We start from the raw sequence: 15,666 nt of genomic DNA on the forward strand, positions 1-15,666 counted from the left end.
AAGTGTCCCAACTTTGCGTGCTCCGCAGAAGTCTATCACTTCATCGCAAGGTTGTTCAGGAACACAGTGCATGGAACCAAAAGTCAGGTACCGAATTGACCAAAACCAAATAATGCGTATGAAAATTACCTCTGCACCTGTATTCCCTTGGACTCCATCAACTGGATTAAGTACAGAAGAACGTGTCCTCGACGAAATCCAGAACACCACCGGTGATCTCTGGAGAAACTAGAGTATGGGTGGGGAGGGAATTTAACACACCTGTGATTCGCAGCCACACTCTGACTCTTTGATGAACATGACGGGCCAAAGTATTTCTTACCTCACTCTCGTTGCCTTACTTCTCCTGGCCACCAGTCTCTCAGACTACCTCACGGGACTACACTAGAGAAGACCAGACTAGTCCCACACAACCCGATAAATATGGTTCCTAATACCTGTAGCCCTGCCCCCTCTAAACACTCCCTGTGCATGTCTTCAGGAGACTATACCACAGCCCGGTGTACTACGATCACTAGAAATCTCAAATTACGCGCCAGACTTGCTAAACTGTACCAACCTCTGACCAGATCCCTACCACCCACAAATAAGAAAACCAATTGTCACCTCAGTATGGTCAACACTGCCAACTGACACTTCCCCATTCGCTCTCTGTGCTACGGTAAATCAAACTAGCACACCCCTTACCAAGCCTATGGTTCCTAGTACCCATACTCCATGCTTGACTCCAGCTAATATAGAAGATCACTGCCTTAAAGGAGATCTTCTTAACACGAGATCCCTATCGGAACATGCCATTGACATACCAGACTTAATTACAGAAGTCAGCCTAGATTTCTTAGCTATAACAGAGTCCTGGCTACACAATGCTGCAAGACCTGCACTTACGCTAGCCATCCCAGAAGGTTACACCATTTCAAGACAAGATAGAGAGGGAACCAGAGGGGGTGGAATAGCCATCATATCTAGAGAAAGCCTTTCAGTGAGACTAGCCCCTCATCAAACTATGCAATCATGTGAAATCCTCTCTGTCAAACTCCCGTTAAATAACTCCCAATCACTTGCCATGCACATAATAGACAGACCTCCTGGTCTCCTTGGAACGTTTGAGGAGGACTTGCATAATATACTCGCCAATAACCTCAAACCTACCTCCCGACTACTGTTGCTAGGCGATTTCAATCTAGGTTTTAATGATCCAGCAGATAAACATGCCCAGGAAATTGCCAATTCCCTTAATGCTCTTGGACTATCGCAAAAAGTAAAGGCTAGAACCCTGGACTGGGTAGCCGATTACAATTGCACAGCCACCATTACTTTATCTCTTCTCAATCATGGACCGACCACTCCCTTGTGTCCATCACACTATCAATCACCAGACCACGACTCATGGTCTCATAAAAAGCACCACCTTGTCTAACTAGAAATAAATAGAATATCACAGTGGACAATGTGATTCCTGATATTCTACCTATCTTAAATTCTCTGCTGGTTAATCTTGACCCAGCACCTTTGTGCAGGAATATAGCAAAATCATGCTCACCACAATGGATAAAATTGCCCCCCCTCAAACTGAGATCAAGCAAAGCTAAAGCACACCTCAACAAGTGGTTCACTCCACAACTAAAGGACCTACGCCAACTGAAAAGAAAGTGCAAAACCGCCTGGAGACTATGCCCATCCAGCGAAAATTTAAAAAAAGCGAACTATTACCTCAACGCACTACAAAAACGAAATTTGTCTGGCAAAAACGAAACTCTTACAATGAACACATTGCCAAATCCAACTCAAGTAGGAAAGAATGATTTACCATACTAAAAGAATTAGAGTCCCTGATCCAGACACCAGACGTATGCAACAAAAATAAGACCTGGTGCTCAAAGATTCAACAAGCTCTAACCAACAAAATAAACACCTTACAAAATAAAATAAAAACTAAGAAAGACGCTCTGAACTTACCACAGCCAGCCAATTCTCTCCCACCTAGAGACGTGACTACTGATCAGAACAATAGTTTCCGTTTCACCAAAACATCTGTTCTAGAGGTAGAAAAAATTCTTTTATCACTCAAACCTTCCAACTGTAAAGGTGATGTCTGCCCAGCATACATTATAAAAGATGCGGCCAGAGACCGCTCTCCATTTATCTCTAAACTCATTCTCCACTGGCACCATCCCAGCCAACCTTAAACAATCCTGGATCCTCCCACTTCTAAAGAAGCAAACTTTAGATCCACTCATCACCACAAACTACCGCCCAATCACAACGGTACCATTTCTACTCAAAATGTTGGACAAAGCTGCCTATATGCAGATTCAAAAATACCTTCAGCTTCACAAGCTCCTAGGGGTTAGACAATCAGGCTTCCGACCGCTACACGGGACGAAACTGCATTGATGGACTTGAAAACCCAAATCGATGAGCTGAGAGATAAAGGGAAAGACTGCATTACTTCTATTACTTGATCTCTCAGCTGCATTTGACTTGGTGGATCACAAGGTCCTTTGCAGGCACCTTGACTCAGCAGCCCACTTCCCTACTGAAGCCGTCAAGTGGATACAATGATTCCTGAGTGACAGAACTATGAGAGTGTTCTCATCGGCAGCGGCTGACCCTACCCCGATTGTGTTCGGGGTGCCTCAGGGCTCATGCGTGTCGCCAACTCTTTACAACATATTCACCAAACCTGTGTTCGATGATCTGTACCTTCTGGGTATCACCTACACTAACTATGCAGATGATACACAGATTCTCCTCCCGCTTTCTGGGGATCATGACAAGGACCTGGCGCTGGTGAATAGGATCTATCTCATACTTTAGGCATGGATGGCCACCCACGGTCTCTGCCTGAATGATGACAAGACAGTAGATAATCTTAGGCACCCCCTCCAACATCACTAAATTAGGTCATGAATACGCATCATTCACCATTGATGGTAACAACTCAAAGGAGGTAAAAACCTTGGGCTTCTATCTGGACGCAACCATGTCCTTCAATAAACAAGTGAAATCCCTGGCCTCCACCACCGCATACACGTGCAAGTTTATCAGAGCTGGCAAGCCTTTCCTCTCAAACGACAATTGCATTATCTTGGCCAGAGCATTAATTCTATGCAGATTAGATTACTGCAATGCCCCCTACAGTGGCGCCAACAAAACCAGCATAATAAAATTACAAATATTACAAAACAACGCTCTTAGAGCCGCACTAGGCATCAACAAAAGAGTGCACACGACCTCCATCAGGCGCCAACACAAATGGCTGTCCACCCATAACAAGATACAGCTAAAAATCGCCTCCTTGACACAAAGCATTGCACAATGCTGCCCCTAGTTACTTAACTGACAAATTGATGAGAAGGACATCCAATAGGCCTACTAGAGTTATTAATACGAACTGTCTTGTGGTACCGAGATTCAAATCCACAAAGATTGGCGGCAACAGTTTCCCTCTGAAGGCCGCCAAACTTTGGAACTCCTTGCCCCACGAGCTGAGAGCTAACCAACCCCATCTACACTTTAGAAAGAGCTATATCACACTTCTCAACCGGACTGATAACTAGTGTAAATTGAGACATTTGCACAACTGTATACATCGCTACCTACCACTGTAAATTATTGTACATTACTGTTGGAACTCACTTTATTGAAAATGTATTTTATCTGTATGTTCATATATACACCTTGTATTGTAGCTACTATGTCATATTGCTATCCATTATGTAACTTTGTAAGCCTTGTACCTTCTGTTACCTCCGGGTATGGTGCGCATTAGAAATTCAATAAAACAAACAAACTTTAGACACTAGGACCCAAACCATCTCAGGGCTGGACTTATTAGATCACTGGATACCATTTTAGTACTGTTGTAAAGCATTTCTACTGTGTTGTATGCATCAGACTACTTTCCTGTATTGCATTGGTTGTGAATCATATACTTTTCTATCTTCTCACAATGGTATATATGTGTTTTATAGCAAGTGTGTGACATAATTTGCCTAGAGGCTTCATTGCTTAGTGTGCATTTTAAAGGCCTGAGAAATTATTGTATATTTCACACTGGAATTATTGTATTAATCTTGTGGCTCATTGTGCCCTAGTTGAGGCTATCACCCCTCCTAGGTTTAAGCCTTATCGCTCGAATAGCTACCTTGATTGGGGAAATGGGGAGTGGGAATAGGAGTGGCGGGGGTGGGGGGTTGGGGTGGGGATGGATTGGACGAGGGAAAATAGAAGGGATAGAGAGGAGGAGCCGGGGAGAGAAATGGATGAAGGGAGAGGGGGGTGGAGGAGAGTGGAGAGGGGAAAGGGGGGGAATGTTCAAGGAGGAGAATGGGGGAGGAGGGATTTAAGGGAAGTGCGAAATGAGGTGAATGTCGTGGAAGAGCGGATTGTGAGAGGGAGTGAGTTCCAGTGCAGAGGTGCAAGGAGTTGGAAGGAGCGGAAACGGGAGGAAGCGCAGGGGGATGGAGGTACAGTGAGAAGGAAATGGTCAGCAGAACGAAGGGAACGAGGGGGGAGGGGTAGTAGGAGGAGAGATACGGAGGAGCAAGACCATGGAGGGATTTGAAGACAAGGCAGAGAAAGTAACATTTTAGCTGTGAGTGGAATGGAAGCCAGCCCAGGTAAGAGAACGAGGAAGAGATGGAGTCACGGGAGGCAAGGAGACAAAGGGTGCGAACAGCCGAGTGGTATATGGATTTAAGAGGGGCAAGATGAGATGTGGGAAGTCCAAAGAGTAGAGAAGAGCAGTAGAAGAGGCGGGAAAAGATGAGAGAGGAAATTAGGAGTTTGGTGGCATGGAATGTGAGGGAGGGACGGATTTTGCGAATATTGTAGAGGTGAAATTGGTGCGAGAGGTGAGTGAAATGTGGTGAGAAGGTGAGGGAGGAGTCAAAGAGAACGCCTAAATTACCGGCTTAGGGAGAGATTGGGAGATTGGAGGGAGGAAAGTGAACGAAAGGGGGAGGAGAGGGAAGAGAATTAGAGGGGAAGAAAAGGACTTCAGTTTTATCGGTATTAAGAGAGAGAAAGCAGGAGGACATCCAGCTCTTGATAGCAGTGAGGCAGGAGGAGAGCTTAAGGTGAAGGTCAATAGAGAAGGAGGAGAAAGAGAGAAAGAGTTGAGTATCGTCAGCATAGAAATGGTGGGAGATGCCAAACGAGGAGATAACAGTGGCAATGAGAGAGGTGTAAAGAGAGAAGAGGAAAGGACCAAGTACAGAACCTTGAGGCATGCCGTAAATAAGAAGGAAGGAGGGAGAGGTCTGGCCTCCCCATGATACAGCGAAGGAACGGGAAGAGAGGTAAGAGGATAGCCATTTAGAACGTTGCCTTTAAACCCAAAAGAAGAAAGAGTGTGGAGCAGAAGTGGATGATCGACAGTGTTGAAAGCTGAAGAGAGATCAAGGAGCATAAGGATTGAGGATTGCTTGGCATGTCGAGCAGAGAGGGGGGAGTTAATGATCGAGGTGAGAGCAGTTTCTGTGGAATGTTTTGGACGGAAGCCAGATTGGAATGAAGGAAGGAGAGAGGAAGTAGTGACAAAAGATGAGAGCTGAGAGTAGGCAAGGCGCTCAAGAAGCTTAGAAAGGAAAGGTAGAAGAGAGATAGGTCTGTAGTTAGCAGTGAGAAGTGGATCGGCAGAGGGTTTCTTTAGAATAGGAATAATTGTTGCATGTTTGAAAGCAGAGGGAAAGGTTGATGAGGAGAGGCAGGAGCTGAAAAAAGTGGTAAGGTAAGGGATAAGGAGAGGGTAGATCTTGGGGATGAGAGCAGAGGGGAGGGGGTCAGAAGGGGCAGATGTGGGGTGGGCTTTGGATAGAAGGGAGGAGACTTCTGAAAGGGAAACCGGAGAGAAGATGGACATGAAGGAAGAGGGAGGAGAGAAGGGAGGAGGAGAGGGAGAGTCAGAGAAGGAGTTGATTTTTTGTCAAAGGGTGAGGATTTTGGAGAAGAAGTTGGCAAAGTCAGAAGGAGAAAGTGTGGAGTTGGATGAGGGATCAGGAGTAGGAGGAGAGAGAAGATGGGAGAGAGTTTGAAAAATCCGGCGCGGGTGGGAGGCTTGGCACTGGAGAAGGTTAGAGTAGTAGGAGGATTTGGCCGTAGCAAGACAAGAGTTGTATAGTGCATGGTAAGAGAAGTAAGCGGTTTGATTAGAAGGTGAAGGGGTTTTGATCCAGAGTCTTTCCAACCGTCGGAGAAGCGCCGCATAGAGAGGACTCCGAAGAGTCCTCTCTATGCCGCATAGATACATCATACATAGTAAAACGGCAATGATCAGTGAATAACCAAATGCGATGCTGGAAATGCCATTTGGAGAGACAGGGCCTCTTAGTCCTTATCCTACCACTTCTCTGTGTATGAAAGAAATTAAGAACAGGTCTAGTTTGACATTTTTCCTCCCTATTCTTAAAAGGCCATGCCAGATTACATTACAGATTACAGTTTTACAGCCCCCTGCTATCAAATAAATGCAATACCTGTTCTGGAGGTCTTGAGCTTCTCAGCTATTTCAGACAGCTCGTATTTCACCACATCTAGTTTGGATACCTACAGAGCAAAGGAAATCTTAATTAGAAACGTTTTATTTCAGGGATTAGCCAAACCATGCACGCAACAAACTAGAGCATATATCAGGAATTAGAATATATGGGATGCAGGGGTGGAATACACAACTATAGTATTAATGGCAAAAGAACAGAGGTAATGCGCTTGGAAAATCCCTATGTAGGAGTGCGTGAATAACTGTTTACTCAAGGGCACACATGCCTAGAATCATGAGCAAAGAAAAGATAAATAGCAATTTGAATGCCTGAAGACAGATTGCTCTTTGCCTTTTTGGGATATTTCTGGATGCTCTAAAATGGTGGGATTCGCCACAAGAGCAATTTATTTTACAACTCACTTTGTACAATAAGTGCCCATTTTTTAAATGTGTTCTTTTGAAAAGGCGCCAATCACAAATGCAGTCGCTATGTAATGTAACCAGGTATTTCATGATTGGCTTATCGGTACCATACCATCTGCCCTTCCCCAGGGATTGCTCTAGATAGCGCCCGTCAAAACAAGCATTGCAATGGAAACGGCTTTCATCTGTGAAGCATCTGTACTTTGAGGGCCAGATATTTTGCAATGTACAGATATGCCTGGTCTATTTTGGGCACTAAAGTATCACAAAAGGCCTCAATGCATGTAAAAGGGATCCAAAGGATCCACCAGGGGGCGCAGAGATGGACTGACGCATCTCCGCTCGTCTCATCGACAGGGCACAGATCGCGGGACCTGAGCCCCCCCCCCCCCCCCCCCGACGCCCCAGGAGTGAGGAGCTGACACCACCCAAGCCTGTAGGAAGGTGTCGGGCACCCCTAGCCCAAATTTGAGCTCCGGAGGTGGAACCGATCCGGAGTTCTGAGCATCTGCATCCCCGCGGGACGGAAGCCCCTCCTCCCCGCGGCGCCGCGGCTCCGCGGAAATCTACGACGAGCCCGAGCGCGGCCTGAAGGAGGCCTAGGCGTCCCCGGCCGGCGGATTCCTCCCCCCGCCTTTCTGGTGGGGGTGACTCGCGGCTCGCTCCCTGGAGTAGAGGATAGACGCATAGTGAAACGGAAGGCCGGGACAGGGCCCGCGCCGGGAGTGGCGGGGACTCGCCCACAGGACCAAGCGGAACCCCGTGAGCCCCGTCGGGGCACAGGAAGTGGGCCCCCACAGAACCGAACGCATAACACAAGCAATAACCGAAAGGACTAACGCGGGTGGAAGCGGGCGGGCCTCCGCTAAACCCTTGGCGCGGCAGTTGCGCCGCCCGGAGAACATGAATCACGGGAGGCTATCATCCAAGTAATACGGCCTGGCCTGAACAGCTTCCGCGCCACCTACAGAGGGAAGCTGCTTGGCCCCCCGACCCTACCAGAACAGAGCCGCCGCTTTAACCTCCAAGGCTGCCGCTGGCCCCTGCCCCTAGCGTCGCGATCCGCACCCCGGGTCCGCTGGGGCAAAGGCCCTATGAACTGGAGAGAATCCTTGCAGAAGTTTCATCGTACGCCCCCCGCAATGGCGGCCCAGGCACAACAGGAACCGGTGGATGCAAACTCAGTCACCAGGGGAATGGCGGCCCTATTGGAAGAAATTAAGGGCTTCAGGGCGGACATTACATTACGATTAGACACCCTAGATAAAAAAGTGGATAATTTGGACGATAGGGTCCAGGCACTGGAATCCAACACAGCCTCAGCCGACGTCTTTGAAACCCAATTCGACATGCGCTTGTCGGAGCTCGAGAGAAGAGAAGAAAAATGCGCCCTAAAAATGGACGATTTGGAGAATAGAGAACGTCGCTGCAACCTACGTTTTCTTGGTTTCCCAGAACGCGACGGTGAAACGCAAGCAGACATCATCAGGGCCGTCAACGCGGTAATAGGAGTGCTATTTGAGGGGGCTAACACCAACGAACCCACCATCGACAGGGCCCACAGAGCAGGGGCACCATCCAGAGGCCCCAGATCGGTGTTAGTCCGCTTTCACTACTTCTCGGAAAAAGACAGGATCATCGAACTGGCTCGCAAGAAAGGGCCGGTGGAGTGGGAAGGAGCCCGGATCTCGATATACCAAGACTTGTCGGCCTTCACCCTCGCAAGACGCCGCCTCTGCGCTCCGCTGACGAAGATGCTCCACTCCAAAGGAGTCAGGTATAGGTGGGGGTATCCTTTTTCACTCTCCTTTGAATTCGAGGGCTACAAGTACGCACTGATCACTGAGGACGATATCCAGAGAGTGTCGGGTGAACTATTAGACAATCCTAGCGTGGAGGCGGAGGACCAGAACTGTGTGCGATCCCCGACAGGCCCGAAAGGGAACAAAGCACCGAAGGAAAGGCGCAGAGTCCGAGGCCAAAGAAAGTACAGGAGAGTGGCCCCAGCGTCACCAGCTTCTTCGAATGGTGGAAACGAGCCGCTGGTGCCTCACGAAGCAAGAGACACTTGACTAGGTGAACGGAAGGGGATGTAGTAGGTTGTGAATTGTATTGAATCCGGGGACAGGGGGGGGGCTCGAGTTATGATTCAAGAGAAGTTTATGAGCCCGGAGGGGGGAGACATCGGTGGCCTGGTTCGGATTGTCCTGACAATGTCACGAATCAACCAGGCGATCAGGGGGGAGGGGGGAGGGGGAGGGGGTGGGACGAGGGGGGGTTAGGGTGTTGGGGTTACTGTTGTAGCGCGCCAAGTTTTTGGGTTACTCGTGCGCCCCGGGGGCTCTCCCGAGCCTACTGTGGGCGGCAAAAGCATTGTGGGAACTATAACGCTTGCGATTCAGGGAGAGGAGTTAGGAGCCTTGACAACTTCTTTTATGGATGATCCACTCCTATCCTTAACAGTGGGGTCATTAAATGTCCGTGGGCTCAACTCGCCTACAAAGAGGTCGCTGATCCTAAGGGAGTTTGCGAAGCTACGCCTACATTTCCTCTTTGTAAAAGAGACTCATTGGGTCCGAGGTAAAGAGCCTAAGCTCAAGGCCAAAACCATAGATCACCTGTTCACGGCCTCTTCACAAACAAAGAAGCGGGGAGTTGCCCTGTTGGTGTCCCCTGGGGCCCACTTCAGGTTTAAAGCCTCAAAAGCAGACCCGGAGGGTCGGTATCTCATGGTGAAAGGGGAGGTGCGGGGCCGCTTGGTCACACTGGTTTGCATATACGCCCCGAATGAGGCGCAAGACACCTTCTGGGAGGGTATGAGAGGGACAATAATGGCCTTCTCCGAGGGCACCCTACTGGTGGGGGGGGACTTTAACATGGTGCTTTGCCCCGAGCGGGACAGGAAGTCAGCTAATCCTTGTCCCAACACCCGTCTCCATAGGAAGTTGGCGACGGCCTTTCAGGAAGTGAATGGGGTACTGGGGTTGTGCGATACACATGTCAATGTACAGGGCCGGAACCCCGATTACACTTTCTACTCCAAGCCTCACGATGTTTTTTCACGCATAGATTATATTCTGGTGGACTCATCATTGCAGGGAGAGGTCACAAGCTCGGGAGTGGAGACCGTCCCCTGGACAGACCACGATATGGTAATGATAAAGCTCGGCCTCCCCCCCGCCCCAGCAGCTGAAACCCGATGGAGGTGTAACGACCTCCTCTTGCAGGATAGGGAGACACGCCAATCCATCCTGGTAGCCATAGAAGATTACTTCGCCCTGAATGACAATGGAGAGGTCGGTACCATGGGAGTATGGGAGGCATTTAAGGCAACTATCAGAGGCACACTTATTGGTATTGGGTCCAGGAGAAAGAGGGAGAGGGGGCACGAGGAGAAACAGCTGAAAGACAAGATAGCGGCCATCCAACCAGGGGGAAAGCTGAAAACGCAGATGTTCCCTGGGCAGTGGGAGGAATTGCAGGGGTTGCGGGCCAAGCTAGCCGACCTTCAAGTGGGACAAACGGAAAGGAAGCTTTCTTTTTTGAAACAGAAATATATGGAAAAGGGAGAAAAGGCGGACAAGATATTGGCCTGGAGACTTCGGGAACTTAGGAATAGTAGGAGGGTCAACTCGATTCGCACCCCGGAAGGGGACCTTACCGTGAGGGACGCCAAGATCGCAGAGCAATTTAGGTTATACTACGAAAAATTGTATTGTTCGGAATATCCCGGGAATGGGAAAGACATCGACAATTTCCTAGACTCTCTCCCCATACCGGGCCTTCTCCCTGAGAAAGCCGAGGCACTAGAACACCCCATTTCCCCAGAGGAGATAGTCGACACTATATCCTCTTTAAAGAGTGGCACCACCCCGGGAGATGATGGCTTCACAGTCAAGTTTTATAAAACCTATAGATCAGCACTTGCTCCATTCATGGCCAAGATGTTCAATGCCGCGCTAGACCAAGGCACCCTCCCTTCCACAATGATGTCAGCTATGATTGTAGTTCTGCCTAAAGAGGGCAAGGACCCCGCGCATTGCCAATCCTACCGCCCCATATCTCTCCTTAATACGGACGTTAAAATTCTGGCTAAGCTCCTAGCGAATAGGCTGGCAAAGTTCCTCCCTACCCTAGTACACAGGGATCAGGTGGGCTTCATCCCGGGGCGCCAGGGGTCCGATAACATAAGAAAAACCCTCGATCTTATGCACGAGTCATCCAGGCAGGGAGTTGAAGGGTACCTTCTCTCACTCGACTCAGAAAAGGCATTCGACCGGGTCGAGTGGCCTTACATGGGCAAGGTTCTCCGAAAGATGGGCCTCAGGGCCAATTTTTGTGGGTGGGTAGCGGCACTCTACAACAGTCCCTGCTATAGCGTTCAGGAACGACCCGGAAATCACGGGTATACGATGCGGAGAGTGTGACTTCAAACTCTCCCTATTTGCAGATGACATCTTGGGCTACCTAACCAATATTCAGACATCCCTACCCCGACTGTTCGACCTCATACACAGCTTTGGCTCTTTCTCTGGATTGAGGATAAACACTTCCAAATCAATCATCATGCCCATCGGCCAGAGCGATCTAGACGTTGGAAGCAACTCCGATATTCTGGGGGTCAGAATTGAAAGAGAATCCACTAGGTATCTGGGAACTACCATCCCCAGAGACCTGTCACAGCTATACCAGTGCAATTTCCCGGGGATCCTTGCCCAGATCAGCCGCGACCTCAAAAGATGGGCTCCCCTCACGCTTTCCTGGCTGGGTCGCATGGTCACAGTCAAGATGAATGTCCTGCCCCGCCTTCTCTACCTCTTCGCAGCGCTCCCTGTTGCGATACCCGAGACTTTCTTTGAGATACTGCAGTCCCGTGTCCTCCATTTCATTTGGAATGGTAAGAGACCTAGAATCAAAATCTCCACCTTAACCCTTCCAAAGACACATGGTGGTTTTGGCCTCCCCGACTTCCGACTCTATTATAAGGCAGCCCAGCTCAGGGTGATGTTGGAGCATATGCGAGACGACATGGGTACATACTGGACGTATGTAGAAGACATCCATGCCCACCCGAAAAAGGTTAGAGATTATTTCTGGGCCTCTCCTAAGGTTCTCCCACCCCAGCTAAAAATGCATCCTACCTTGGCAGCCCTGTGGGCGTTATGGAAACCTAGCAGAGCCAATAAACCCCTATCCAGCTGGCCTTCCCCGCTATCCTCACTCTGGGGGCCCCCTATCGACCTGGACACAAGGGGCTTCCGCGACACACAATCCTGGTCTGACTTGGGCCTGGAAAGAGTCTCCCAGCTGTCAAGAGAGGAGGGCTTCATAGAGTATGGTGGCCTGCTCGAGGCCCTGGTGGATAGGCCCCCCACGATTTTTGAATACTTACGATTGAAGGGGATATTGTCCCAACCCCGATGGTCTGAACAGCTGAGCCGCCCCCTCACCCCATTTGAATCCATCCTGGCCAAGAGTACATCACGGAAGGGTGCGCTGTCCAAGTTTTAGAAGGTTTTGATAATGTCCGACCTAGAGGGCAGACAGCCCTTTAAACGCATATGGGAGGAGAGACTGGGGATGCCATTGGATGACCATACCTGGAGGGCCGTTTTTAAGGTATTTTCACGGGTTCTCTGTACACGGCTGCCATGGAACACAGCTTCAAAATTCTTCATTCTTGGCATCGCCCCCCATCCCTGCTGTCTAAAATGTTCCGAGACGTGTCTCCTTTTTGCCCCAGGGGCTGCCACCAGAGGGGAACCTGGTTTCACATGTGGTGGGGTTGTCCAATTATACAGGTTTACTGGTCAGAACTTCTCAGCTGGATCAAGGGTATTGAGGGGTTCGGTCCATCCTTGCACCCGCTGGAAGTCTTGCTGGGTACCCCTTTGCCGGAGACTGAAACAAATGTATACCCCAAGGTCATTGGTGCCATGCTGCGAGCGGGTAGGCTGGCGCTCGCCCAAAAATGGAAGAGCGGCCAGGCCCCCTCCAAGGAAGAATGGCTTCGTAAGCTCAGGGTGATATTCTCGTACGAAAAGCTTACAGCAATAGCAAATGATACCATGACAGATTTTGTACAAGAATGGGCGGCAGTCCTTTTGCACGACAATTGTGTCTCCATGCGCTTATAGAAGGGGCATTGTGCTGGCCCACAACAGAGGGGTCCTGATCTGTTGATTACTAGTATCATTCGCCCCACCGCACCCTGCAGAGTTATCTACTGCGGCTAACGTCGCCTGTTTTTTACTTCTATGCTGTGTTTATGTTTGGTAGTTGATTGGTTGCGTCGTACGCACTGGACCCACTCTGGGCCCACATGCAGCTGAAGAACTTGGGAGAAGTGTTGTGCCGCTGCTGTATAGTTGGACATGCAGACCACTGTAATTGTGCAGATTCGGCAGGCCTCCACACACCCCTCTTAGACCCGGCCCAGCCTCTGCTCACCAATCTCTCATATGGACCCCACTGTCTCAAGTGCTACTCTTAATAACCGAATGGCTCGCAAGTGTTTTTCCCGAAATTTCATAAGTTTGTAACTCCTCTAAACTTGGGTTGTTAATTGTTTGGGGGGGTGGGGTGGGAGGGGGGGAATTGGGAAAAGATGTTAAGAAAAGTGTAACTGAAAATGTTGCTGACAATGTGATTCTTTCTGATGCTTTTATGGATCGGGTCGGCTGTCCGGCCCGACCTTATTTCTGCCTATTGTCAATAAAAACTAAAATTAAAAAAAAAAAAAAAACGATCCAAAGACCTGTTCCACCCTTGGGATCTGTAGTTCTCACAAGGTTAGCCAGAGAAAGTTAAAAGGGGAGCACCAAGGGCAACCTAGCAACAATAGGCAGTATGTGCCAAAAGTTACCAAAGAGATTAACATTAAAAAATACACCATGGAGAGTCTTAAAAATGACAAAGAGTTAAAGATTATGTGAAAAAGGTTCCCATTCACTGAAGTAAAAGGAAAAATAATCCACCAGTAAAGCAAAATATTCTGGGGTTGACACAGGTCAGGAAGATTTATCATTACTATGCAAATCTTACCCAAGACAGCATCCTTTCATTATCTGGTTGGCCAACCCCTTTTACTTAGAAAATAGGTGTGGTGTTTAAAGTTCTTACTGTCTTGCTATCAGATTTCGTTTTTCTATAAACGTGTACACTATGCGTTTCCCCTTTTCCTTGAGGTTATGCCAGAAATGTTTTTTCTTTTTGATAACGTAGGTAACATGCACCCCCCCAAACCCCTTACCCAGTCTTTTTGGTGTTCTGACTTATTTCTGTTGGCATTGAAACTTCTTCTGAAGTCTCTGAAGACAACAACTGCATCCTTAATGTGCTGTATTCTGCCCATAAGGCTACCAGAGCAGGAGCATTCCCAAAGTGCCACAATTGTTCCTTGGTCAGTCTCCTCACCCAAAACGTATCTGTGATTTACTTTTCATTTGCTTGTTCCGAGGTGCAGCTTTTTTTTTTTTTTTTTTTTAAATCACATTGGTAGCCACTTTCTCCCTGAACAGGATCAAAGTGGCTGACAAGTGTTTTTAAGCATCATGTTTCTTTGTAGGCTTCCCAGTGGGAACATCCATTTTGGCCAACACGCTTACATGAGCTATGACTCTGACGGCACAAACGCTCTTTTCTGTGAATGGGATCGACTGATGCAGGACAAGAGCCTGTCAGATATCTCAATCACATCCTTGTGTGTGTTTGAAAATGTAGTAGTGAAGCTCACCTTCCCTTTGAATGCTGCATGGATGCCGATTGGGGGTCCGAGGTAGGCCCCCCAGTACTGTGTGTGCACTATCTGTGGACACCCAAATCAATTCTCAAAAACAATGCCCGAGTAGCTGGAGCTAAGAAGATATTGCAAAGGGCTCATTGTCTGCGGGTTTGCTACAGACTCCTGGCCCCTCTCTGCCAAATACAAAGCTCTTCTTCTCTTCCATTCGGAAGCATCATGCTTCAGGTTCTTTCTCCCTTGACATGCATGGGGTGGGCGTAGAAGCTGGATTCAGCTCTACGTGGTCCCCCCTAAAAAGGTTCCTGGAGCATGCAAACCAATGATGCTCTCCTTGAACCAGAACAGTGGAATTCCAGCTGTTCAAAAGTTATTTTTCCATCATGGCACAGTCAAAGCTCCCTCGGCAGAGAAAGAGACACAGACAGACACACACACACACCTTTAACCCACGAAACCACAGGTTTAGCTGGGAAAGGACATTCCATATAGGGCATTTCCTGACCTTCTCTTAGGCACATCGTAAAAATTTCCAAAGCGCCATTATATAACAAGTAGTGATACAAATTATCCTAACTGCACTTCATTGTAAGGTGATGTGTACAATTGTAACAATACAAGAAATTCACGAGAGACAGTCTCAAGTACTGATAAGCTTAGGGACTAATCAGTTTTAAGAAAGAGCAAACAGGCAAGGAAAGTAAAGCATAAAGCTTTACTTACCGCCAAAAGGACAGAATAGGGCTCAAAACAAAGTACAAAGGAACGGTATCCCAGGCCCCAAAACGTACACTCGAAATTGGCAAGTGAAAATTGGAATGGGGCCAGTAACAAGTCATTTGCACGTGGGGACCTCGCAAACTCGCAAGTAATCTGCTTTCACATGTGCTACAGACTATGCAGGTTTCCCTTGGCCCAAAAGAGTGAGCCATTTGTAAGGTCATAACCGAGCAGTGCAACTGCTTGATATGCAGTATCTGCCAGCAGACGCTGCTCTCAAGTGCTCCAGGTGCTG

At 48.5% G+C, this 15,666-nt stretch overlaps 1 protein-coding gene across 2 annotated transcripts in view; it reads right to left on the reverse strand.

Annotated features, from left to right (window-relative positions):
* SLC4A1AP (solute carrier family 4 member 1 adaptor protein) overlaps nucleotides 1–15,666 on the reverse strand; it is a 363,679-nt gene that overhangs the window by 192,597 nt on the left and 155,416 nt on the right. For both annotated transcript variants that reach the window (XM_069608736.1, XM_069608735.1), the window contains exon 7: nucleotides 6,483–6,552. In XM_069608736.1, coding sequence (XP_069464837.1) covers nucleotides 6,483–6,552 — 70 coding nt within the window. The remainder of the gene's footprint in view (nucleotides 1–6,482; nucleotides 6,553–15,666) is intronic.

This window comes from Ambystoma mexicanum, chromosome 4q, assembly GCF_040938575.1.
Source record: "Ambystoma mexicanum isolate Mex_15411 chromosome 4q, UKY_AmexF1_1, whole genome shotgun sequence".
Classification (NCBI taxonomy): domain Eukaryota; kingdom Metazoa; phylum Chordata; class Amphibia; order Caudata; family Ambystomatidae; genus Ambystoma; species Ambystoma mexicanum.